Below are 24684 nucleotides of genomic sequence, written 5' to 3'. Positions count from 1 at the left end.
AAAGACCCAGAATGTTTTGGAATTCCAATTATGAAATCTATAACTTTATAATTTTAAGGTATTTTGTCATGCACACATCTAGGTCGTGGACCTAAAAAGTGTGTGACATCCCTTTACTCCACTGGGCCTCATTCTTACCGGTGACGAAATCATTTTCTTATTTACGCTGTTTGATATTCACCTGAGATGAATTAGTTCGCGTCAGAAATGTTACCATTTTGTTAAACTAAAATGTCTCATTGTCAGCTTGCTGTGGAAAGCTGTGTCCCATGTGGGATAGTGTGTCATTGAAATGCTGCTATTGTGTCTGTAAAGGTCATTTTCTCAACTTTTTTTACCTTTGAAGGAATTTTCAGTTTTATTTGCTCGAAAGAGAGAACACTTGATTTTTTGCCTTCCTCACCTCTCCTGTGATCTACCTGGGGCAGGATGATTTTGTTTTGAATGAACTGCTCCCTCCTGCTTTCTTGGGTTTCTTCTCTCTGGCTCTTCCGAGTGCTATAAGAAAGCCTGCTGTTATGATAGTAGTCAGACTCACCATTGCTATTTGCTTGAGAACGTAAGAAAAACAAAACCAAAAAAACAAATGCCATTTTGTGCTATCGTGGTGGTAATATGTATTTTGGGATAGAATTTGGAGCAAAGTCCCTTTTCAAAAAGTCTCCAAAGTGTTTTTTTTTCCTTTGAGTATAAAGATCTTACTGTGGTACCTACAAAATCCAGGCCAATTCCCAAATTGACTGCTTCTCTCTAGTGTCTCTGGGAGAGCACAGTGCACACAAAGGCCTTTCGCTGGGACTCAAGCACAATGAGGAAAGCAGATGAAGCTGTGCAGTTGCATGTTGTGGCCGTGGATCATTGGCTCTTCATTGCATTTTTCCTTTAGTTCTATATCCATAAAAATACTGTTAATCTTTTTCTAGATAGACAATTTCCTAGATTTAGAAGATCTGGACATGGATGAAGATATTAAGCCTCAGATGAGCAAGGGTATGCCTTCTATTTTTCTTTCTATACCACTTACTCTCTTTCTAGAAACTACAAATAAAGCTTTAGACAGTTTTTCTTTTTTTAGAAACCCCTGCCTCCACCTATTTATTCCTTGGTTGTGCAAATAGTTAACATGCTCAATTGCTAACCAAAAGGTTGGAGGTTCAAGTTTACCCAGAGGCATCTCGGAAGAAAGGCCTGGCTATCTAATTCCAAAAAAACAGCCATTGAGAACTCTTTGGAGGACAGTCCTACACCATGAGTCAGAATTGACTCAACAGCAGCTGGTACTGGTACTTCTGCCTCCTCTGAGATGGGGAGAACCGAAGATGTGAAACTTCTTTTTCAATAAAGAAGATTTCATCTCTTGATATTGTAAAGCCTTTGGTTTTACATGAAATAAAAGTGGCCCCTTTCCAGCCTATCACTTGATTGAATTCTCGGCTATCTCAAGTAGAGCCGTGGTTTGTCAAACCCTTCTTTCCTAGAAGCACATGTAAATTGAGATTATTTTGTCGGGATTCATAAAATATCAATGGATCATAAAAGTCACAAAAATATCGGAATTGATCACAAAACTAAAAATAAAATCCAAATTTTTGGTTTTAGAAATATTTATTAAATATGTAAAACAGAACACTTAATACTGGTGTTATGCTATAAATGTTTCTTCTGGAGCGTTTTTCCTTATGGTCTGAACTGGGGGAGGCTTCTTAACAATAGTCCATCGATACTTGTGACGCCTGTTCCCTGGCTAAGATTTCTGTGTGAGCATAGGTATCCTGCCTTGCTCAAAAGACTTTTTAAAGTATGTTCAAAATTACGGTTATTTGTTCTGAAAACTCATTGATGACTTAATATGCAAGAATATCTCAGAGTCAATTTAAATACTAGGGAAGGAATGGTTTTCCTGAGGGTGTTGTATGTGTTGTTCACAGTCTTTAGGTAGTCATAAAGTTGAATTATGGCCATTATTGTTGGGGGTCGGTCTTATTTATTATCGGACAGGAGTTAAAGTGACTGGCTGCAGTTGATTTGGGAGTGGAGACTGTCTGTGCCTTGGTCGTAGAAGCCCTTGTTCTGACTTCTCTGACTGCCTGAATTTGATAGGCTTCGGTAACTGGAAGCAATCAATATTTTTAATCTACTTTGAAAAATCCACACTACTACATTGAGGGAATTGTTTCCCAAGTGCACTATTAGCCATTAGACTTTGCAGTTACTTACTGGGCTCCTGTGAGATCAGAGGTCTAAAGGAATCACATCGTCCAGGGAGAGGTTCTCTAATTGCAGCTCTGGATTTCTATGTAAAAACAGGTGAGGGGCTCTGATTGGATTAGAGATGCTAAGGACTTGAGAGGGAGCTGCTTTTGCTGACCAAGCACATTGCTTTTTGGTGTTACTGTTGGGGAGGGGGCGCTTGTTAAAAATGCAGATTCCTGAGTCCTATTCCCTAGAGAGAGTCTAATTGAGATGGTCTTTGGTGGAATGTAGGGATCTGCTTTTTTTAACCAGTATCAGACGATTCTGATACCAGTGGTCTGTGGATGACACTTGGAGACAAATGGTTCTAGTCAGAGGACACAAAAGAGCATGTGTTCGACATTTTTGTGATGGTTTAAATCTCTTGCCTTCTGCCTGTAACGAGAAGGCCTTATATACTGATATGAACTGACACAGCCAAAGAATTGCATGAGTGAGCTCTTACCAAAACCTTATGTGATTCTTGTCATATCAGCCTTTTTACCTTTTCCATTATGGTCACATTGTTTTCTTTAAATATTTTTAAGGTTATATATTTTTTATTACTAGCTCTACTTTATTAAAAAAAAATTGATTAAAAGGCTCTCACTAGTTTGATTTTTCCAGAAATCATATAACAGGCAGTCTTGCATTTGTGTGTAAAAGGTTGCTAAGGCTGAACCAAGTCTCAGTAGGCTTGAATGAGCTAGTCCAGACCTTCTCACATGTAAAATAATATGAAAAACCTAGGCTGAAAAGCAACCCAAGCTTCAGTGATCTAGTCCAATTACTGAAAAGACCACCAGGGCTTCACGATTTTCATAATGCACAATCTGGGTCACTTGAAAGGAGAAAAAAAAATTAAATAGTCTGTGCCAAGGTGAATTTCAGTTTGGGCTTAATTGTATTACACTTCAGGAATGTGAGCAGAAGGCAAATATTTGTATCAGATGGGAAATGTGACATTTTAAATAGGCAAGTTGCTTGTATAATTTTGGCAGCTGGGAGGTTTACTGATTAGATTACGTTGTTATTGTTTAAGCAACAGATTTGCCTCGGGCAACAAGGAAGTGGGCTGCATATTGTTTTTCTACCATTGACTTTATTTGTTCACCTTATTCGCTTTCATAAATATTCTCCAAGATGCAGGCGCATGATTCTTTCTCAATATTTGGTTTATCTTTTTGGCAGCCCAGGTAGAGAGAGTGAGGACTGTTTTTTCAGAGGAGCCAATTTTGTGCAGTGGAATCGAGCAGATGTCTGCGAGTAACGTTTTAGTGCCACAAAGTTTGGTTTTCTGTGATTATTTGACATCAAGTCAGCCACCTTTTTCTCCTTTGAATTTGAGAGAGGACCGTTAACTTCAGCTTAATGGTACTGAGCATTTGTAGTGACTGCCATGACCAGCCTAGCTGACTCAAACTGTTATCCAGCAAAATTATTTGGGATGGCTATTGCTTATAATGCTGAGGCCCTTAGAGGGGGAAGACTCTTCTGGTTGTTGTTCTTTCTTTCCTCTTCTGTTGCTCCGGCCTGTTCTCTGGTTGAGTGCAATTGTACTACCTTGCACAAGTCGTTTGTCTGGTGGTGGGTATACTTATGCTGTGGTTGATTGTGTTGGTTGAGAATGAACGCTCTTTCCTGCTCGAAGATTGACAGTCTTGTTTGCTTTTCATTTTCAAGCTCTCCTTCAGCACTCCCAAATAGTCCATTAATGGCTAAGTGCATACAAACGGGGGGCTTAGTCACCTCTTCTTTTTTTCTCCCTAACTCTTTACTTCTCTGCAATTTTAAGCAACTTTAGGCAGCTTTATGCATGACCAGGGACTCTATTAGACAAATATTTAACAACCGTGACCAGTGCCTGGAATATAATGAAGAATAAAAAAGGCCCTGTCCCTGCCCTCATGTAGTTTAGGGGAAAAATCAGACATGATCGTAAATCACAATCTGATTGCTGTTCCTTTGAAGATAACATGCTTTCCTCTTCATTTGGCTGCTTTTAAGATTTTCTCTTTGTTTTTCAGTAACTGTACTATGATGTACCTTGGTGCTGTTTTCTTAGCATTTATTTTGCTTGAGATTTTGTAGAAATTATTATAAGTGTTAAGAACTTCTCAGGTGGTACCTCTTCAAATATTACTTGTGTCCCCAACATTTTTACCATGTTCCATGTATGTTCCTTTTAATATTTTCCATCTTTTTTATTTTCTTTTTGCTTCATTGTATTTTCTACTAGAGTTTAGTTCACTAATCCTTTCTTGATCCATATCGGATCTCCTGTTAAATCTGTGTTTCAGTTATTGTAGTTTTTAAAATAGTTCTGGAATATCTCTTTTTATCAGTTCTCTGCTGAAATCCTCTGTTTTGCCATTTATTTGTTTTGAACGTACTAATTACTTATTTTACAGTTCATGTGTCATAACACCAACACCTGAGACCTTCTGTTTGTCCATTTGTATACCTTCTTTTGATCCTGTGCTGTTGTACGCCTGATAATTTTTATTTGAATGCTGAAACTTGTGTTTGAAAATTGTAGAGACTCTGGATGATGTTAACTTCCTCCAGAGAAGATTTTCTTTAACGTTTTGCAAGCAATTGTCAGACAGGAATAATAATAATAGAAAAACCCCCAAACCCATTGCCACTGAGTTGATTCCAACTCATAGTGACCCTATAGGACCTGCCCCATAGAGTTTGTGAGGAGTGCCTGGTGGATTTGAACTGTAGACTTTTTGGTTAACAGCCATAGCTCTTAACCACTATGCCACCAGGGTTTCCAGGTAGAAATACCTCACCTTAATCCAATCAGGGTTGAGCTGATTCAAGACTGGGTTTCTGGCTTTGTGCAGGTTGCTCTAGTTCTAGTTCTTGCTTATTCCTTGGCTGTGGCCCTTCGTGGTAACCGTAGCCCTTCCTTATTGGAGGCCCTGAACTCTGATTTTTATTTGTGTAGTACTGTGAGTCTGTCTGTAGCTCTGCTTAGCTCCTCAGCCACTTAGCCCCTTTCATCTTAGCTTCTCAGCCTCTGCTGATAAATGAGTGAATGCCATGAGTTGAAAAGCAGCTTAGACTCTTAGGCTTACTTCTCAATGCTTTCCTTCTGCCTGGGATCATGGACCCTCAAGTCCTGGGCTCTGCGTTAGTAACCCTTCAATGTCTTCAAATACAGTAAGTCCCTGAGTTACAAATATTCAACTTACGGACAACTTGTACTTGCCCTTTAATGTTATATAAATTTGCCCTCACTTTGAAATGATTGAGCCAACCCCTACTCGCAACAGATTCTTCAACACGTTCACCTTCACTTGCTGCACGAGCAGCTTTTATTTATTTTATTATGCTTTAGATGAAGGTGTGTAGGACAAACTAGTTTCTCATTAAACAGTACACATATTGTTTTATGACATGGGTTAACAACCCCACTATATGTCAACACTCTTGTTTGTCAACCTTGGGTGCCCTGTTACCAGCTTTTCTGTCCCCTCCTGCCTTCAAGTCCTTGCCTCAGGGCTGGTGTGCCCATTTAGTCTCATTTTGTTTTATGGTCCTGTCCAGTCTTTGGCTGAAGGGTGAACCCCAGGAGTGACTTCATTACTGAGCTGAAGGGGTGTCTGGGGTCCATACTGTTAGGGTTTCTACAGTCTTTGTCAGGACAGGAAGTCTGGTCTTTCTTTTTGAGGTAGAATTTTGTTCTATATTTTTCTCCAGCTCTGTCCAGGACCCTCTATTGTGATCCCAGTCAGAGCAGTCAGCGGTGGTAGCCAGGCACCATCTAGTTGTACTGGACTCAGTCTGGTAGAGGCTGTGGTAGATGTGGTCCATTAGTCCTTGGAATAATCTTTGCCTTGTATCTTTAGTTTTCTTCATTATCCCTTTGTCCCAAAGGGGTGAGACCAGTGGAATATTCTAGATGGCCACTCACAGGCTTTTAAGACCCCAGATGCTACTCACCAAAGTAGAATGTGGAACATTTTCTTTATAAACTATGTTACACCAGTTGAGCTAGATATTCCCTGAGACCATGGTTCCCACAGCCTCAGCCCAGCAGTTCAATCCCTCAGGGAGTCTGGATGTGTCTACGGAGCTTTCATGACCTTGCCTTGTACAAGTTGTGCTGGCTTCTCCGGTATTGTGTACTGTCTTACCCTTCACGAAAGTTACCACTTATCTATTGTCTATTTAGTGTTTTCCCCTCCCTTGTAACCATCAAAGATTGTTTCTTTTTGTTTATAAACCTTTTCATGAGTTTTTACAGTGGTGGTCTCATACAGTATTTGTCCTTTTGTGATTGACTTATTTCACTCAGTATAATGCCCTCCAGATTCATCCATGTTATGAGATGCTTCACAGATTCATCATTGTTCTTTATCGTTTCATAATACACCATTGTGTGTATGTATCAGAGTTTGTTTATCCATTCATCTGTTGATGGGCATCTAGGTTGTTTCCATCTTTTCTCTATTGTGAACAGTGCTGCAGAGAACACGGGTGTGCATATGTCTATTCGTGTGATGACTCTTATTTCTCTAGGATATATTCTTAGGAGTGGGATTGCTGGATCATATGATATTTCTATTTCTAGCTTTCTAAGGAAGTGCCATTTTGTTTTCCAAAATGGTTGTATCATTGTGCATTCCCACCAGCAGTGCATAAGAGCTCCCATCTCCCCACAGCCTCTCCAACATTTGTTGCTGTTTCTTCGATTTGCACCAGTAATGCCAGGGTTAGGTGCTATCTCATTGTGGTTTTGATTTCCATTTCTCCAATGGCTAGTGATCTTGTACATTCTCTCGTGTGTCTGTTGCTGCTTGAATGTCTTCTTTGGTGAAGTGTCTGTTCATTTCCTTTGTCCATTTTTTAATTGGATTATTTGTCTTTTTGTTGTACAGGTGTTGGATTTTCTTGTAGATTTTAGAGGTTAGACCTTTGTCTGGTTTGTAATACCCCAATTTTTTTCCCTGTCTGTAGGTTCTCTTTTTACTCTTTTGGTGAAGTCTTTTGATGTGCATAAGTGTTTAATTTTTAGAAGATCCCAGTTATCTAGCTTATCTTCTGGAGTTTGTGTGTTGTTGGTTGTGGTTTGTGCCCTGTTAATGTGTATTAGGGCCTCTAGTGTTGATCCTGTTTTTTCTTCTATAAACTTTATAGTTTTTGGCTTTGTATTTAGGTCTTTGATCCATTTTGAATTAGTTTTTGTATATGGTGTGAGGTATGGGTGCTGTTTCATTTTTTTGCAGATGGACATCCAGTTTTGCCAGCACCATTTGTTAAAGAGACTGTCTTTTCCCCATTTGATGGACTTTGGGCCCTTATTGAAGATCAGGTGGCCATAGGTGGTTGGATTTACATCTGGGTTCTCAATTCTGTTCCATTGTTCAGTGAATCTGTTGTACCGGTACCAGGCCTTTTTGGCTACTGTAGCTGTAGGTTGTGCAGTCAGGTAGTGCAAGTCCTCCTACTTTATTCTTCTTCAGTAGTGCTTTACTTATCCGGGGCGTCTTCCCTTTCTATATAAAGTTAATGATAAGTTTTTCCATCTCTTTAGAGAATGTTGTTGGTATTTGGATTGGGATTGCATTGTATTTGTAGATCTCTTTGGGCAGAATTGTCATTTTCACAATGTTGAGTCTACTTATCCATGAGTATGGTATGTTTTTCCATTTATGTGGATCTCTTGATTTCTCACGGTAGTGTTTTGTAGCTTTCTTTGTATAGGTCATTTATATCCCTGGTTAGATTTATTCCTAAGTATTTTATTTTTTTAGGGCCTATTATAGATAGTATTATTTTCCTGATTTCCTTTTCATCATTCTCTTTATTGGTGTATAGGAATTCAACTAATTTTTGTATGTTTATCTTGTATCATTCTACTCTGCTTAATCTTTTTATTAGTTCCAGTAGTTTTCTCATGGAGTCTTTTGCGTTTTCGTTATGTATAGTATCATATCATCTGCAAATAGGGACAGTTTAACTTCTTCATTACCAATTTGGATGCTCTTTATTTCTTTTTCTTGGCTTATTGATGAGCAGCTTTTAAATCACTGAAAAGGCTTTGAGCCTTTTCTTACACTAAACCCTATTGCCGTTGAGTTGTTTCCGACTCATGGCAACCCTACAGGACAGAGCAGAACTGCCTCATAGGGTTTCCAAGGAATGGCTGGTGGATTTGAACTGCTGCTCTTTTGGTTAGCAGCCTGAACTCTTAACCATTGCACCATCAGGCCTCCTTTTCTTGCACTAAAGTAAGGCTAAATAACCATATGCTTCTGTTCTGACTTACCTAGAAAGTCGTAAAAACACACTTAGGAATGGATCTTGTTTGTAAACTGGGGACTGCCTGTAATTGACTTTTGTAATTTATCCAGATTTTCTAGATGTTCTTGGTGGGAAGGCTGGGCAGATGTTAGACCAGGGGACACCTGCTATGGTGTGGGAGCCCCTCGGGAACCTTGATATCCTTTCGGAGATATGCAGGTCAAAGCTATTTTTATAATAAGAAAAACCAAACCTGCTGTGATTGGTTTGATTGTAACTCTAAGTCAATGTTTGCCTTTTCCACTGTGTTGACATTTGCACTGATGTTGTAAATGATGTGCAAAGATACTGGCTCCTTTGTATGAATCAAGGTAGTGACATCAAACTATATGTGTCATTGTAATCAGTCAAGATGGTGGCATTTAGTGAAGATGAAAATAAGGCTTTTGGTTGTTTTAGAAACAATTATTAAGATCAGATTAAGTTTCTGAAAGCATCTCTGTTTTAGAAGGCTTTACAGAGAACTTTGGAAATTCTTTTTCGCTCAGTAAATACATTCATCCCCCCCCCCCGGGGGAAAATATGAATATATCAATAACCCATCCATGATTATAAAATGTTTAAAAGATAATTTAGTTTTCTTCATAATATACGCCTTACCAGGTGGTTCTTATCCATATTAGTTTCAACCTTTAAGAAATTTCCGTCATCTTTAGAGTTAAAGCCATTCAGTTTTGTTCTTGATTATCCTCTGGTTGATTTTATGTATGAAAGTCTTATTGCTGTGACAACATTTAGTTCTTGAAGGCAAGGACTGTACTTATTTCACATCATCGACAATGTCATACTGTCAGGTAGACTCTTCATACTTGCCGTTCAGTTTAAAAGTTGAGATGCAGGAAATTCATTTCCTGTCTGTAAGTATTTGTTGAGAATTTGCTATGTAGAAGGGGCTGTGTTAGGCACCAGTAGAGACAGGCATTTGCACATTTTGCTTTTACAGTGAAGAGACAAATGACAAGAATTTAAAATGTGGAGAATATGGAATCTTATTTTTTGAAAGAATTGTTCCCATGCCAGAAGAATTTTTATGAAAGAAATGGCTTTTGTTAAAAATCCTGCCTCCTTTGCAAATAGATTTAGAAGATCAAGAGTTTCAGTGAAGGAGTTACAATGTTGTCCTCCTCATGGCCTGAGGATTTTAAATAGCCCTGAAAGGAGAATTGCTTTTGATTTCACATTTGAACCAATGTTTGCACTGGCAGCCAATGGGTCGGGTAGATACCAGGTTTGACATGAAGAAGTCTGAACCTAGGCCAGTCCTAGGCAGTTACACCACGCAGCTCAGTAAGGGAGTTTGGCCTTAAACTTGTAAATAGGTACATTAGACAGCTGGCCTTTCCATCAACCTTAACCCCGTAACCCACTGCTGTTGAGTCTATTCTGACTCAAAGCAATCCTATAGGACAGAGTAGAACTGTCCCATAGGGTTTCCAAGGAGTGGCTGCTGGATTCAAATTGTTGACCTCTTGGTTAGCAGCAGAGCTCCTAACCACTGCACAACCAACCGTACTGTATTAAAAATGATTATTTCTCTGAGTATAAAATGTTTGACAAGGTCACTGAACATTGACTAACCATGCTAAGGTGCTATATAGTAAGGACATTTCTTGGCCCTGAGTTTGTATGTATAATCTGATAAATTTAAATAAAATATGTAATGAAAATGCTTATCTAAATGTAGAAGCTCACAATAGAGGGTCCTGGACAGAGCTGGAGAGAAATGTAGATCAAAATTCTAACTCACAAAAAAAAAAGACCAGACTTACTGGCCTGACAGAGACTGGAGAAACCCCAAGAGTATGGCCCCTGGACGCTGTTTTAGTTCAGTAATGCACTTACTCCTGAGGTTCTCCCTTCAGCCAAAGATTGGACAGGCCCATGAAACAAAACAAGACTAAAGGGGCACACCAGCCCAGGGTCAAGGACTGGAAGGCAGGAGGGGACAGGAAAGCTGGTAATAGGGAACCCAAGGTCGAGAAGGGAGAGTGTTGACATGTGGTGGGGTTGGTGACCAATGTCACAAAACAATATGGGAGCTGACCCTTTAATGAGAAGCTAGCTTGTTCTGTAAACCTTCATCTAAAGTACAATTAAGAAAAAAAGCAGAGTTCCGGGTGGGGCCTGGGGTTGTGCATATTTAACCAGCTCCCGGCTAATGGCGCTAATGCTGCTGATCTTTGCTTTTCTGAAGAGTATCATCAGCATGCCTGGGACTCATTGAAAGTACAGACCTTCAGGCCCCACCCCAGCCTGCTGCATATGAATCTAAGACAAAAAATAGATAAATAAATGTTGAAGTTCATAATGTGACATTGTGGCTGAGAGCATGGGCTCTGCTGACAGTCTGCTTGGCTCTGCCACTTTCTAGCTGTGGGATCTTGAGTAAGGTCGCTTCCAGTGCTCAGAGCTCATTACCTGCAAAACAGGAACTAATAGAGCTGTTGGGAGGATTAGCTGAGTTGATGCATATAAAAGACCAGGTACATAAATGTTTGCTATTATTATTTTTATTTCTGCTAATCAGTTAGATCATATTCTAAGATTTCAATAATTAATAGTAATAGAACTACTTTCTTCACCATCCACTGCATCCAGATTCCTGGTTTCCAGGCTGTCTGTGTTCTTTGTTGCTGTAGTCTAAAAATTCTGTTATTTTGTGTGTGTGTGTGAAGGTGATATCTGCAGTGGTGAAAGATATGCATTTCAAGTGAGTTTCAGTTTTTGAATATCAGTACCTGCTCAGTTGTCTTCTAATATTGCTGCCATTGGCAACAACCAAGGCATGCCTGTTGCTAATTAATCACTTCCACTGAGAACTTAATTAGTGGATTAATTAGGATCATCGTTGAGTAGCAGGCAGCATCATCCTGAGCCAGCCGCGAGTTACTGACTAGCCCTGGCAAGCTCTTCTGGTCCTACGAAAACTTAGACTAAGGAGAAAATCTGTTGTGTTTTTCTTTTTCTTCTTCTTTTTTTGGTCCTTTTTGAAGCTCTGGAAAAATCATCAGTTGTCTGTGATGCATCTTTATCACATGTACAAAACTAAGGGAACATACTCGTTTACAATGGACCAATCAGAAAATGAGATTGGTTAGCGAATTCTTGTGACTGCTAAACAAGCTGGGAACATGCTGTTTGCAAGTGTTGAAAATTGGCCTATGCATTCTGATTAAGACAGAGTATTGTATTTGTCTGCTAAAAGTTACTTTCCTTCTGGCATCATTGTTTTTTAATATACTTTTTTGAAATATTGCCATATTGTTACAAGATGAAATCAGCACTCTGTTTTCTTTCTCTTTACCCCTCAGGAAAAGAAGGGAAAATGGGGCAAACATAGCATCTTCTTGCCTTGTTTTTCTATAGAAACAGAGCTTGGGCTAGGGGTGAAAGCATGATGAATTTACTCCAAAAACAGTATTTCTGACAGGCCTTTTGGATAGATTGCAACTTTGCAATAGTTAGATAAAAATAAATGTCCCAAAGTCTTCTGTGTTATAGAAAAGGGAATTACTTGAGTCAAGTTCTCAAGTGAAGACAAACCCCCTGAAACCCTAAGCAGTTGCCGTCCAGTTGACCCCAGCTCATGGGAGGCTGATGTGTATCAGTAGAGCTGCTCCGCAGAGTTTCTGTGGCTCTGACAGTTTGGAGGCAGATCACCAGGCCTTTCTTCTCAGACACTTCTGGGTGGGTTTGAACTGCCAAGCTCTTGGTTAGTAGCTGAGCATTTAACCATTTTCTCTACCCAGACAGGCACTATGAAATGGATCTGTACTTTACCTGGGCATATTTGCTTCTTTCTTTTGGCTGTTATAGGCTTTTAGATGATTGAGGAAAATTATGAGCTTGATGAAATTATCAAGAGAAATATTTTGTATCCAACAGATTTGCTGCTGCTTCCAGGAGAAGTGGAACAAGACATCAGCACCAGTGCTCCTGCTTATATTCCTTCAGTGGGCCAGCGTCTTACCCCTAAAGTAAAGCCAAGGCCTACCATAAATGGGGCTGGCAAACCCATGGAAGAGGTACTACCCAGGAGATTCAACTGGACATGAAACCACATTGATTTTGTAACCTGCCATTTTAGAGAAATGCTACTAGGCCCATGTGCTTTTGTATTTTTTTCAGATTTGGGAAAACTTAGAATTCAAGTTGCATAATTGGACCCTCTCACTGCCATCCATCTCTAGCATGTATCTTCCTTTTTAGACACATAGAGCAATTGTGCTGTAATGTGGGAAGTATTTGTGTTTTATGAGGTACGCCATGCAGCATGACAGTGCTATCTGGGGACGAAGCAATAGAAAGGAAGGACAGTTTTACCTCTTTTAATCTGAACTGGCCCTTTTTCTTTGTATTATTTTTTCTAAGGTACTGTAAACCTTTTGTATTAGTTAAGGTAAGGCCAGGGTATTCTGTAACAGAGAATCACAATAATAATTCAGTGGCTGAAAGTGTAACCGAATATGGGTTCCTATTAGCAGACTGAAATAAGACAGACATACACCACCAGTTGCAAGGAAAACAGAAAGTGGTAATTGTTTGTGCAAACAAGGAGCAACGAGGGGGCTCACAGCCAAAAGACCAGGAGCTTCCTGCCCCAAGGGAGCTGGGAGCTTTTATATCCTTGAGTCCCCAGGGGATAGGGATTGGCACCCGAAATCCAAAACCCCGAGCCCTCTCATGCCCAAATTTGGAGATCCCAGTGCTGAGTCTTGTTGCAGAGGAAGTCGACATTGTGGGAACCTCTTGCTTTGCAAAGGGGCTTCCGTGTTGTAGCGTGCCAGAGAACATCTTCCCCTCCAGCGATGCTCAGGTCTTGTGTCAGGTTAAGGATACGGTTCTTCAGGTCCTGCGTATGCATCAAGATTCAGGCTTGCGCATGCTCAGAGATCCGGTGTCAAATTCAAACTGCAGTTAGAGCCCCAGTTAGGGGCCTCGGTTAGAGACCTTGGCTTGGTGGGCTGCAAGCAGAAGGGGTAGGGGTGGTGGGAACTGCAGTGGAGCGGGGAAAGCCTTGGTAGAGGCTTCAAAAGGAGATAGAAGTTTATTTCTCTTGTGTAAGTCTGAGGAGAGCATCGGAAGCAACCAGGTAGCCCTGTTCCCTGGAGTCGTTCAGGGACCCTGGTTCCTTCTCCCTGGATCTCCACTGTTCCTCAGGGCATTGTCCTCATCTGATATCCCAAGCCAAGTCTCTATCACACTTGGAGTGATGGGGGATGAGAGCATGGGGGAAACATACTCCCCCAAGACTGAGGAGTCATGACCCTTCGTTTTGTTGACATTTCACTGGCAACCACTTATCACTTACGTGTTCGTCTCCAGCCATGAGGGAGCCTGGAAAATGTGATCTCGCCACGTGCTTCAAACGCAGGGGAGGATGGAATACCTGCTACACCTTTATTCTCCCAAATGCTCCGCTTTTGAAAGTCATCTTTCACCATCATTTTGCACCCCTTCTACATACACTGAACAAGAGTGCACCAACAGAGGCTGCTGGTGGTGTTGGATAGGGACTTTTATCTACCCTCCTTACTCTAACATAAAGGGGATGAGGCACATGAAATTGTTAAAGGCTGTTTATTATTGCTTCCTAATAAAACCCCTCGTGCGTTTCTTGTTTAATCATTCAGGTAGTCTGTTATGGAAGCAATCATTCAATCGGAAATAATCCACATATTTGAATTTTAAATTGCCCTTTTCTCATAGAACCTTTGTTCCCTGATATCACAAAGGTACGTCTGGAATTCATGCAGACTTGTATTAAACCCCTACATTGGTTACCAGATAAACTGGTAAAGAAAGACACTTTTTATTCTGCTTTTTGGATTATGAATTGCTTTCTCTGAGTAGTAAGAAGCTAAAATTGCAAACTTATTTCTAGCAGGAATCAGCTTCTTTTAAAGACTTATTCTTGTTTTTAGTTGTGACAATACAAGTTATTATGGAACCCTGGTGGCACAGTGGTTAAGCATTTGGCTGCTAGCCAAAACGTTGGCAATTTGAATCTACTAGTCTTTCCTTGGAAACTCTATGGGGCAGTTTTACTCTGTCCTATAGGGTTGCTATGAGTTGGAATCAACTCCACGGCAACGGGTTTGGTTTTTTGGTTTTATACAAGTTATTGGGTCAATGAATTTTCATGACATCTAGGACCATTATGTTGTTGTTAGGTATCATCGAGTTGGTTGTGACTCATAGTGACCCTGTGTACAACAGACTGAAACACTGCCCAGTCCTGGGCCATCCTCACAATCATTGCTAAGTTTGAGCTCATTGTTGCAGCCACTGTGTCAGTCCATCTTATTGAGGATCCTCCTCTTTTTTGCTGACCCTCTACTTTATCAACCATGATGTCCTTCTCCAGGGACTGGTCCCTCCTGATAACATGTCCAAAGTATGTGAGATGAAGTCTCGCCATCCTTGCTTCCAGGGAGCATTCTGACTATACTTCTTCCAAGACAGATCTCTTTGTTCTTCTGACAGTCCATGGTATATTCAGTATTCTTTGCCAACACCATAACTCAAATACATCAGTTCTTCTTCAGTCTTCCTTATTCATTGCCCAGCTTTTGCATACATATGAGGTGATTGAAAATACCATGGCTTCGGTCAGGTACGCCTTAGTCCTCAATGTGACATCTTTGCTTTTTAATACTTTAAAGAAGTCTTTTGCAGCAGATTTGCCCAATGCAATATGCCCATATAATGGTCCAGTAGGACCACTATAAAAAAAAAAAAAAAAAATTTTTTTTTATAAATTGGTATAAAATGGTTTTAGTTGATTGGTTAAAAAAAGCTAGATAATTTCTGGTATCTTTCAGGAAATCTGGTCAGGAAAATGTAAGTTAAAACCCTGTACGGATCATTACATCTTTAAAAGGAATATAAATTCCTTATCAGAAAATGCATTTTTTAATATTGGTGTCAAAGTGGTATGAATGATGTTTGAGTTGGTAAACCAGTGAGCCATAGATGAATTAATATTGCTGTTTTTGATATCCCTAGCAAAAATCCCTGGGATTTTTATTTCTAACCATTATTTGTTAGAGAAACTTTTCGGAACTGTTGAGAATCACAATATGGTACCCAGCCTGCCTTGGTTTAATCGTATTATTAATCTTATTTTAAAGTACTCAATTCCAGTAAAAGATCATAATCATCAATTTCTTGCAAATATGTCCAGTAAGAGCCTACTAAGGGACTGTATTTGGGAGCTAGAGATGGTAGTTGCTTTCTGTGACTTCAGTCCAAAAGATGAAAATGTATCCGGGATGTCCTGACTTCCTCATAACTGCCCATAGAGAACATCAACTTTCTGATATGAAGTGGACCAATCTAATTTTTTTTTTTCCAATTTGATCATTGGTTTTATATATATGTATTTTTCTTTTAGAGTCAAACATTTTTCAAGAACTTTCTACTTTATATTTGTGAGTAACTTCTTGCCTTGATTACTCTGTTTTGGGGACTTTTGGAGGTTTTTGAACAGCTTCATAGCAAAAAGTTCACAATTAGGAAGATTACAAAATTGCATTTTATTCTTTCTAAAACCATACAAGAGAGGAATGGAAGAAATATTTGGGGTTATTTTAATGGGAGATCTCCTGTTCTTCCAATTCATAACGGACTCTAAAAATTTTCGCCTATAGAGGTTTATGTACCATATTACTTTGTAATATAGCCTACAGCTAAATGCTGATGCTATTGGTCTGAGCATTAAGCTCTGGTTTCTTTAATTTGCTGATGTTATACTATGAATGAAAATGATTCCTCCTTTAACAGTGTCTCTGCTAGCATAAGTCACATGAGCAATTTTAAGGAAACTAGGAGTTTTCTAATAGTGTATAAATTGTATTCCCAGAGAGGCTACAAAATGATTTCAATTAGATTTGAAATCAGACACCTGAAATCCACATATTTCTCTCAGCTCCTTAGGCAAAAATAAGTCAATAACTTAATTCACAGTTGCTTTTTGTTTAGTAGCAAGGGATTTGGTGTTCCATTGCACAAATTCTTCACTTTGAAATAAATCAGAATTTCAGTTTGTAATCGAAAAATCTCAACAGTCGTGTAGCTTGTTTTGTTGTTGTTGTTAGGTGCCGGTGAGTCTGTTGCAACTCAGAAGCGACTCTGCGTACAACAGAACAAAACACCGGTCGGTCCTCCAGCCTCACAGTCGTTGCCTTGTTTGAGCCTGTTGTAGCCACCATGCCAGTCCATCTCACTGAGGGTCTTCCTCTCTTTCACCAGCCCTCTGCTTTGCCAGGCATGATGTCCTTCTCCAGGGATTGGTCCCTCCTGGTAACATATCCAAAGTGCATGAGATGAAGTCTCAGCATCCTCACTTCCAAGGAGCACTCCAGTGGTATTTCTTCCAAGACAGACTTCTTTGTTCTCCTGGCAGTCCATTCAACATTCCCAAAACTTGCCATGGCAGTCAGCGGCTGAAATACATAAACAGAGATGTAACGTGACTATATTTTTCTGTAACAAAAGGGTTTATAACGTGAATACATTCTTTTATTGAGAATAGGCCTTACTCATTTTAAAATCTCATTTGATTTATTATACTTCTATTTCCCAGTTGGGCAGCATGAAAATATTTTGTCTCAATCACTTCCTATTTAAGAATATAGGCAGTTTCACTCTTTCTTCTCATGTTCTTGGCAAGATCGCAGTGATGTTTTCTGAATTCCACTTTACTTGTCATCTCACTTTGAATGACATATGTGCCCCTTGTTTTGGAAGACTTTAAATTCATTCATGTATGTCTTCATAAGCTTACTTATTAAAATGCAGCAGCATCAGAACTAATGCCAATCACAGTGCCAGGCATATAGTAACATGCAATAAATATTCATTGAGTGGGCAAATAAATTAGACCCACCACTTACTGGGAATGAATTTCTAATATAATAATTTGGTTAGGGGTCATTTTCTCTTTTCCTCTCTGCTGGTTCATCCCCCTCAACGTGTAAACATGTCAAGTCTCCCTAATCCTTAACAAAATGAGAAAAATTAGGAGAAAACCCAACCTTCCCTTCACTTCGGACCCCTCTTTTTTGGCTACTATCTATTTTTCCCTCTCTTTTCATCCATACTTCATAAAGCATTAGGCTCTTTTCTACTACTTGACTCTGCTTCCTTCCCTCTCACCCCCCATTCAATAGATAGCAATATGTCCTTGGCTCCAGTCACCTGACTGATTATATTTTGAACAAGGATACCAGTTACTTTGTAATTGTGAATCCGGTGGTCACATCTTGGTCTTTATTTTAATGGCTCTCTTGGCTGTGTTTGACATCGTTGATGATTGCTTCCTCCGCTGACACTGGCTTTGAGTTCACTCTTTTCCTCTGGCTGTTGGTGTATTTCTCTGATTGCTCTTTCCCACTTCCTTTGCGTTTTTTCCTCCATCCACTGCATAAGTTGGTGTTTCTCAGGGTTCCATGCTTAGCCCGTAGTTCTTCCCACCGTACATACTTGACTCCATTTTCACCTTTAAATTATTACCTGTTACACTTATGCCACAAAGTCTGTTTCTCTAGCCTCAAGTTTGTGTATTCATTTGCCTGTTGGATATCTCCACCACAAGTCCTTGAAGTACCTTAAATTCATCATGTTAAAAACTGAGCTTATCCCCACCTGCTTCTGTTCCTGTATCCTCCCTCTTCTTCCCTTTCCATTTCCAGTCAGCCATGGAGTGCTGCCAACTTTACCCTCTAAATATTTTTCTAATATTTGCTCTATTCTCATTGTTTCTTGTCTGGACTGCTTCATCAGGCTGCTATTTGTCCTTTTCACCCCAGTCTTAACCCCCTGGAGGAGACTTCAGTCACCAAAGCGACCTATCTAGATATAATCTGGTTAGGGTAAGACATCTATCTGTTTTATATCTAGTTAGGTCCTTGAGTTCCGCAAACGGTAAATGCACTTGCCTGCTAACCGATAGGATGGAGGTTCTAGTCCACCCAGAGGCACCTCAGAAGGAAGGCCTACTCTGACGCACATGGGATTGCCAGTAGTTCGAATTGACTCGTCAGCAACTGATAATATCTTCAGCACCTAGGATGGTGCCTGTAAGTGCTCAGTAAAAATTTGAGTGAGTGAAGCAATTTGTATAAAATGCATAGATGATCAAGTCTCTACCTTGCTTTCAAAAAATCTTTCAATGGTTTTTCATCATCTCCAGGCACCATCTTCATCTCTTGCCACTCTCTGCCTTATTACACTGTATGCTCTAAGAACCCCGAGCTACTAGCAGAGGCACACACGTGAAATTCTGTATTGTATTTCCCTGGCCTGCTCATGCGAACTCCCTCTGTCTGAAAAGCATGTATCCAGTATCCAATACTGATAAAGTTGAGGGTCAGTGAAAGAAAGGAAGGCCCTCAATGAGATGGACTGACACAGTGGCTGCAACAATGGGCTAAAGCACAGGAAGAATTATGAGGATGGCACAGGACTGGTCAGTATTTTGTTCTGTTGTACATAGGTTGCTGAGTCAGAACTGACTTGATGGCACCTAATAAAAGTAATAATAGTATTGAATATATAATAAACAATAATGTTTGTTAAGTGAATAAATAAAGGGGAGGGAGATGGGAATGTGAGGTTATTTGTGCTGTGCAGAGGGACTGTGGGAGCAGGGTATGGTTTCGTCGGAATTTTAGCACAGCAGAGGGATTTGTCTAGTTTGAAACTGCATTTCCGCCTCTTTGGGAGGCTGGTGAAGCAAAAGTTATTCTGTCTAGTGAGAATGGCTAGTAAGGTCTAGGCAGGTTTTAGGGACAGCAGGATGGGGTTCAAAGTCCTAGTGCAATAGTGACACTTGAAGCTTGGTAGACATGTGAGTTTTCCAAACCAGCTGCCGTGGAGTTGATTCTGACTCATGGCAACTTCATGGGTATCAGAGCAGAACTGTGCTCCATAGGGTTTTCAACAGGTGATTTTTAAGAAGTAGATCGATAGACCTCTCTTTCAAGGCGCTCCTGGGTAGACTGAACATCCAACCTTTTTGGTAACCCTGGCACAAAAGGACAGCAAAAGTCACTTCAGCCTAAATGCATGGTATTACATGTAGCCTTGAGTACCTGTTTTATGGTTGGCTGGGAGACTTGCTCAGGTTATTCAGAAAAAGGCCTTTTCTCCCAAAGAGCTTTGACTTCGCGTAGTGAAAATTCCAAAGTTGATTTTTCCTGGTGTTTTCATTGAGAAGGTGAAATTTTATCTGAAGCGGATTGCCCCATTCAGTGTTGCTTCTCTTTCTGACTAATTTTGTAGCCGTAGGCAAGTTACGTAACCTTTCAGAGCTTTGTAAAATGGAGATTGTTACTGTTGTGCATAGGGTCGCTATGAGTCGGAACCGACTGAAGGGCACCTAACAACAACAACAACAACTTACTGCCCACATGCCTGGTTGTTTGAAGATTAGTGCTAATGCCCAAGTGGTTCTCAGCCCTGTGTCTGGCACATGGTGAAGACTCAGTGGCAGCTCCTCTCGTTTTCTTTGTCAGGAACTCAAGAACTTTCTAATACAGAGAAAGTGAACAAGGCTTTGAAATTTGTCTTCTTTATGGTTTTAGTAAGAGGATGTTAGATGTTGTAGCACTGTACACTTAACTATAAAACACAACTTGTTGAAAAGATACAGTGTTAATCTGGGTTCTCTAGAGGAGCAAAAGCAGTTATATAGATGGATAGTAGATCTGTCTATCCTATGTACCTATTGATCAATCAACTGACCGAACAACTGCACGTCTGGAAAATCCAACCAACAAACCGACCAGCCGAGCATCTGTTTATCTCTGTATACCTACCAACCATCTGTTTATTCTGTGTACCTACCTACCATCTGTTTATATACCTACCAACCATCTGTTTATCTCTGTATAATGAGGAACAATTTAGTTATCTCTACGTACCTACCAGCCATCTGTTTATATACCTTCCAACCGTCTGTTTATTTCCATATACCTACCAACTGTTTATATACTTACTAACCATCTGTTTATCTCTATGTACCTACCTCCCATTTGTTAATCTCTGTATACCTACGAACCATCTGTTTATCTCTATGTACCTACCTACCATTGTTTTATCTCTATGTACCTACCTACCATCTGTTTATCTATGTATAGAGAGATTTACTTCAAGAAAATGATTCATGCAATAGTTGGGGCTGATGAATCCCAAATCTGTAGGTCAGGCAGTGGGCTGGATACCTCTGCTGGCTCACAGAATTGCAGGGCCTGGTGAATCTAAACTCTGAAGGTCAGGTGGCATGCTGGAGACTTCGGCAGGCAGGCATCCCAGGAGCCAGAGGTTAGGGGGCAAGAAGAGTGCTGGATCGAGAGAGTGAACTCTGCCAGAACATCCGTTTATATTCTGGAGGCAGGCCACACCCCCAAGGAAATTCTCATTTCAGCTGATTGGCTGATCACATCAGATCACGTCATGGAAAGTGATTATGGAAGAGCAGTCAATTCATGTCTGCCAAACCGTAGAGACTCATAACCCAGCCGAGTTGACACATAACAAACCCTCACTGATAGGGAATATCTACTTTTCATTTCTTTTTCACTTTTAGTACCAGCACATCATTTCTGTGTTGTATGCTTCATTTTCATGAGCCTTGCAAAGGCACTCGAGGAGATCATCTTCCATGCAAGAATATTTAAAGCTTATTATAGCTTCAGGACTTTTTTTTTCATTCTTGCATAAACCATAGTTTTCAGTTATTTCAGCATCACCATACATATTATAGAGCTTACACAGAGGTGCTGGAAGCTTTCATCCTATCACACACCATTTGCTTTTGAAGAGGCTTTTTAGGGGCTGATACAACGAGATGTAAGGCTTTCACTTTTGTTTGTTAGAAAATATGCTTTTTACCTGCTTCTTCTAGGAAGTCTTAAAAAAAATCATGACTTAGGAATAAATAAATATAACATTACTGCATCTTTTGCAGCTGCCTAACTTTTAGATAAACTCTGTAATATTTAAAAAACTCTTGATAGGAATAAGAAGATCCCAGGCTTTAAAATTTAAGATGATGCTGTATGTTTTAATTCCTACTTTCATGGCCTAGGTCTTATAGGTAGTAGCTGAAGAAGTGTGTTAAGTGTATTTTTATTTTTGAAAATTGTATCTCACTGATACAAGTAAGTGGTCAAAATGTATTTAAAGTTGGTGAAAATCTCAAGGTGTATTTTCTTATGTTTTAATATAACTCTTAGATTTCAGTATGCCTCCAGCCCTGATACTACGGGTGGTAAAAATGTAATGGATGTCTGCAAGGGAGACTTTCTGAGTCTTGCCCCTGGCAAAATTAGTGAATGGCATTCATTCAGATGCAGCACAGTACAAACGGGGCATATTAGGAGGCTTAAATTAGGTCACATTGGATAACTGAATTTAGTCTTTTACTTAAAAATGGCTTAATCAACGGAGAGTGCTCAAGTCTAAAAAAAGATTAATTATTAATAAGAAGTTTATGTTTTCAACTTTGTCTTTGCTGAAATGATTGTATGTGTTTTTTCCTTTCTTACCTCTTATAGGTACTTGGAGACGAAGTTCAACCCTTCTCACTTGATGAAGAATTTGATTATGACAATGTGATGCTAACCCCCAAGTTCACTTCTGCAGAAATGGACACCATCAAAGAGCTCTGTAAACAAAAGAAGGAGAACCCCAACACGGACTTAGAGGAGCCCCATGACTGATTCACTAAGGCACCTTTATATTTATTTTCACTTTGCTCTTATTCAAACAGAATTAGAATAAAATCCTAATCCATTTTGTGTAATTTTATATGTGTGCATTCATTTATGAGTCATTTGTCGATAAGGAGATATAGCGACCAACAGGACTGACGATGTCTCTACTGTGACTGAGATCTCTTGTGCCATGTATTGCTGCATCCGATGGTTGGTGATGGTGGCGGCAGGAAGTGGGATGGGAAGCAACACCTACTATAGGGTCCATTTTGATGAGAGTACTGCTTTAGGTGCTGTGAGTATTGTAACAGATTAGAGACACGATTCCACCTTCTTGAGGGTCAAGAACAATTGCACATATAACTCACACTGTGGCACACAGAGAGGAAGTGCTTACATGGGAAGGTCACTGGTCGCACCTGTCCAGAGATAGTGGTACATATGTAAGTGCTGAGAGAGGTTGGGTTTCTGGGATTGATTGGGCAAGGCTTCAGTGAAAAGAAGCCATCTGAGAATTGATTATATGTCATTTATTAAATTCTTAACACTTTATCATTACTATTAAGCCAGATGTGATGATAGCTACAAAGCACAAGGGAAGATCTTTATCCCCAAAAGCTTCAAGTACAATTTGAGGAGTCAAGATGGGGAAAACAACTAAGAATGTAGAGCGTATTATGAAGTGCTAATTGTGTAGCACGCCCATAAATGCATTAAGGGAAGGAGAAAAGAGGGGTATAGGTGCAGAAAAAAGGGGAATAGTACTTATGAAATAATTTTATTACTGAAGGAATCAGTAGCAAATCAGATGTACTTAGTCTTAATTGGTTTTCATACAGATCTGTGCCTCTGTGTGTGTGTGTGTGTGTATGTATGCACAAAAATTGCCACTTATGTTATTTACAAAAGAATGCCCTTGATTTTGTGCTGGGGTAGAGTTAAGTGATTTCCACACCTACTTTTCTTTATTCATTCAACAAACTTTCATAAAATACCATTTATGTGCTGAGCTTTATGCTAGGCAAAAGGGGAGGATACAAGTAAATTAGATGTGGGCTAATTTATTGGCCAGGACAAATAATGAGAGTGGAGCTGCACTGTCCAGTATAATCACTGCTAGCTGCCTGTAGTTGTTGAGCACTTGAAATGTGACTAATGTGACTCAGGAGCCACATTAAATAAAAAGAAAAAAATTTGATTCAGTTATTAGAAAACTTTTAAGTATATTTGAAACAACTTGGGTATGTGAATCTCACCTGTAAATTTATGAAATTTAAGTGTAGGATTTCATTCTACCTGGATCCACAATCAACACCAGTGGAAGCAACACTCAGGAAATCAAAGACACATTGCATCGGGCAAATCTGCTGAAGAACAACTCTTTAAAGTGTTGGAAAGCAAAGGTATCACCTTGAAAACTAAGGTGTGCCTGAACCAAGCTATGTTGTTTTCAGTTGCCTCATGTGTATGTGAAAGTTGGACAATGAATAAGGAGGACTGAAGAAGAATTGATGCGTTTGAATTGTGGTGTTGGTGAAGAATATTGAATATACCACAGACTACCAAAAGAATGAACAAATCTATCTTGGAAGAAGTAGAACCGAAATGCACCTTAGAAAGCAAGAATGGCGAGACTACATCTCACATACTTTGGACATGTTATCAGGAGGGACCAGTCTCCAGAGAAGGACATCATGCTTGGTAAAGTGAGGCGTCAGCTAAAGCAAGGAAGACTCTCAATGAGATGGATTGACACAGTGGCTGGAACAATAGGCTCAAGCATGACAACGACTGTGAGGATGATGCAGGACTGGGCAGTGTTTCATTTTGTTGTACGTAGGGTTGCTATGAGTCGGAACAGATTTGACTGCACCTAACAACAAGTACAGATCAGTTATTTTTGATGAGAACTTATTGTCTGAGTTAAGCTATGCTGTAAATGTAAAATGCACGATGGATTTCAAAGAATTAATATGAAAATTTAAAGTATCTTCTATGCAGTTGGTAAGGTTGTTAAAATCCCACCCTAATCCTCTTTAACATAAAATTACAATCACAAAATGGAGGACAACCACAGAATACTGGCTATCATGGCGTAACCAAGTTAATACATTTTTGGGGGGACATAATTGAATCCGTGACACACGGTATATTCAATACTCTTCGCCAGCACCATAATTCAGAGTCGTGGGAGATCAGAGCCTGAATCAAAGCAGTGTGGATCGAAGAGGAGGACATGGATTTGAATAGAGATTTGGGAGCAGAACTAACAAGGATTGTTGGCTGATGCAATGTGGGCATGAGAGAGCAATTGTGAGATTGTTACTATTTGCTGTCACCATCTTCATAATTATCAGTATGCATGTGTCCATTGTTGTTGCAACTGTGTCTTTTGAGTGCCTTCCAACCTAAG

General features: G+C 39.8%; 1 protein-coding gene across 4 annotated transcripts in view; it reads left to right on the top strand.

The window, feature by feature from the left end:
- Window positions 1-22342, top strand: part of IFTAP (intraflagellar transport associated protein) — a 102088-nt gene extending 79746 nt beyond the window's left edge. For all 4 annotated transcript variants that reach the window (XM_010592123.3, XM_010592121.3, XM_010592120.3 and 1 more), the window contains 3 exons: window positions 924-990; window positions 12436-12575; window positions 22113-22342. In XM_010592123.3, the coding sequence (XP_010590425.1) occupies window positions 924-990; window positions 12436-12575; window positions 22113-22277 (372 nt within the window). In that variant the 3' untranslated portion in view covers window positions 22278-22342. The remainder of the gene's footprint in view (window positions 1-923; window positions 991-12435; window positions 12576-22112) is intronic.
- The last annotated feature ends 2342 nt before the right edge of the window (window positions 22343-24684 follow it).

Source organism: Loxodonta africana, chromosome 7, assembly GCF_030014295.1.
Source record: "Loxodonta africana isolate mLoxAfr1 chromosome 7, mLoxAfr1.hap2, whole genome shotgun sequence".
Taxonomy (NCBI): domain Eukaryota; kingdom Metazoa; phylum Chordata; class Mammalia; order Proboscidea; family Elephantidae; genus Loxodonta; species Loxodonta africana.
The sequence above is the reverse complement of the archived record's forward strand: the minus strand, read 5'-3'. Positions and strand labels throughout refer to the sequence as shown.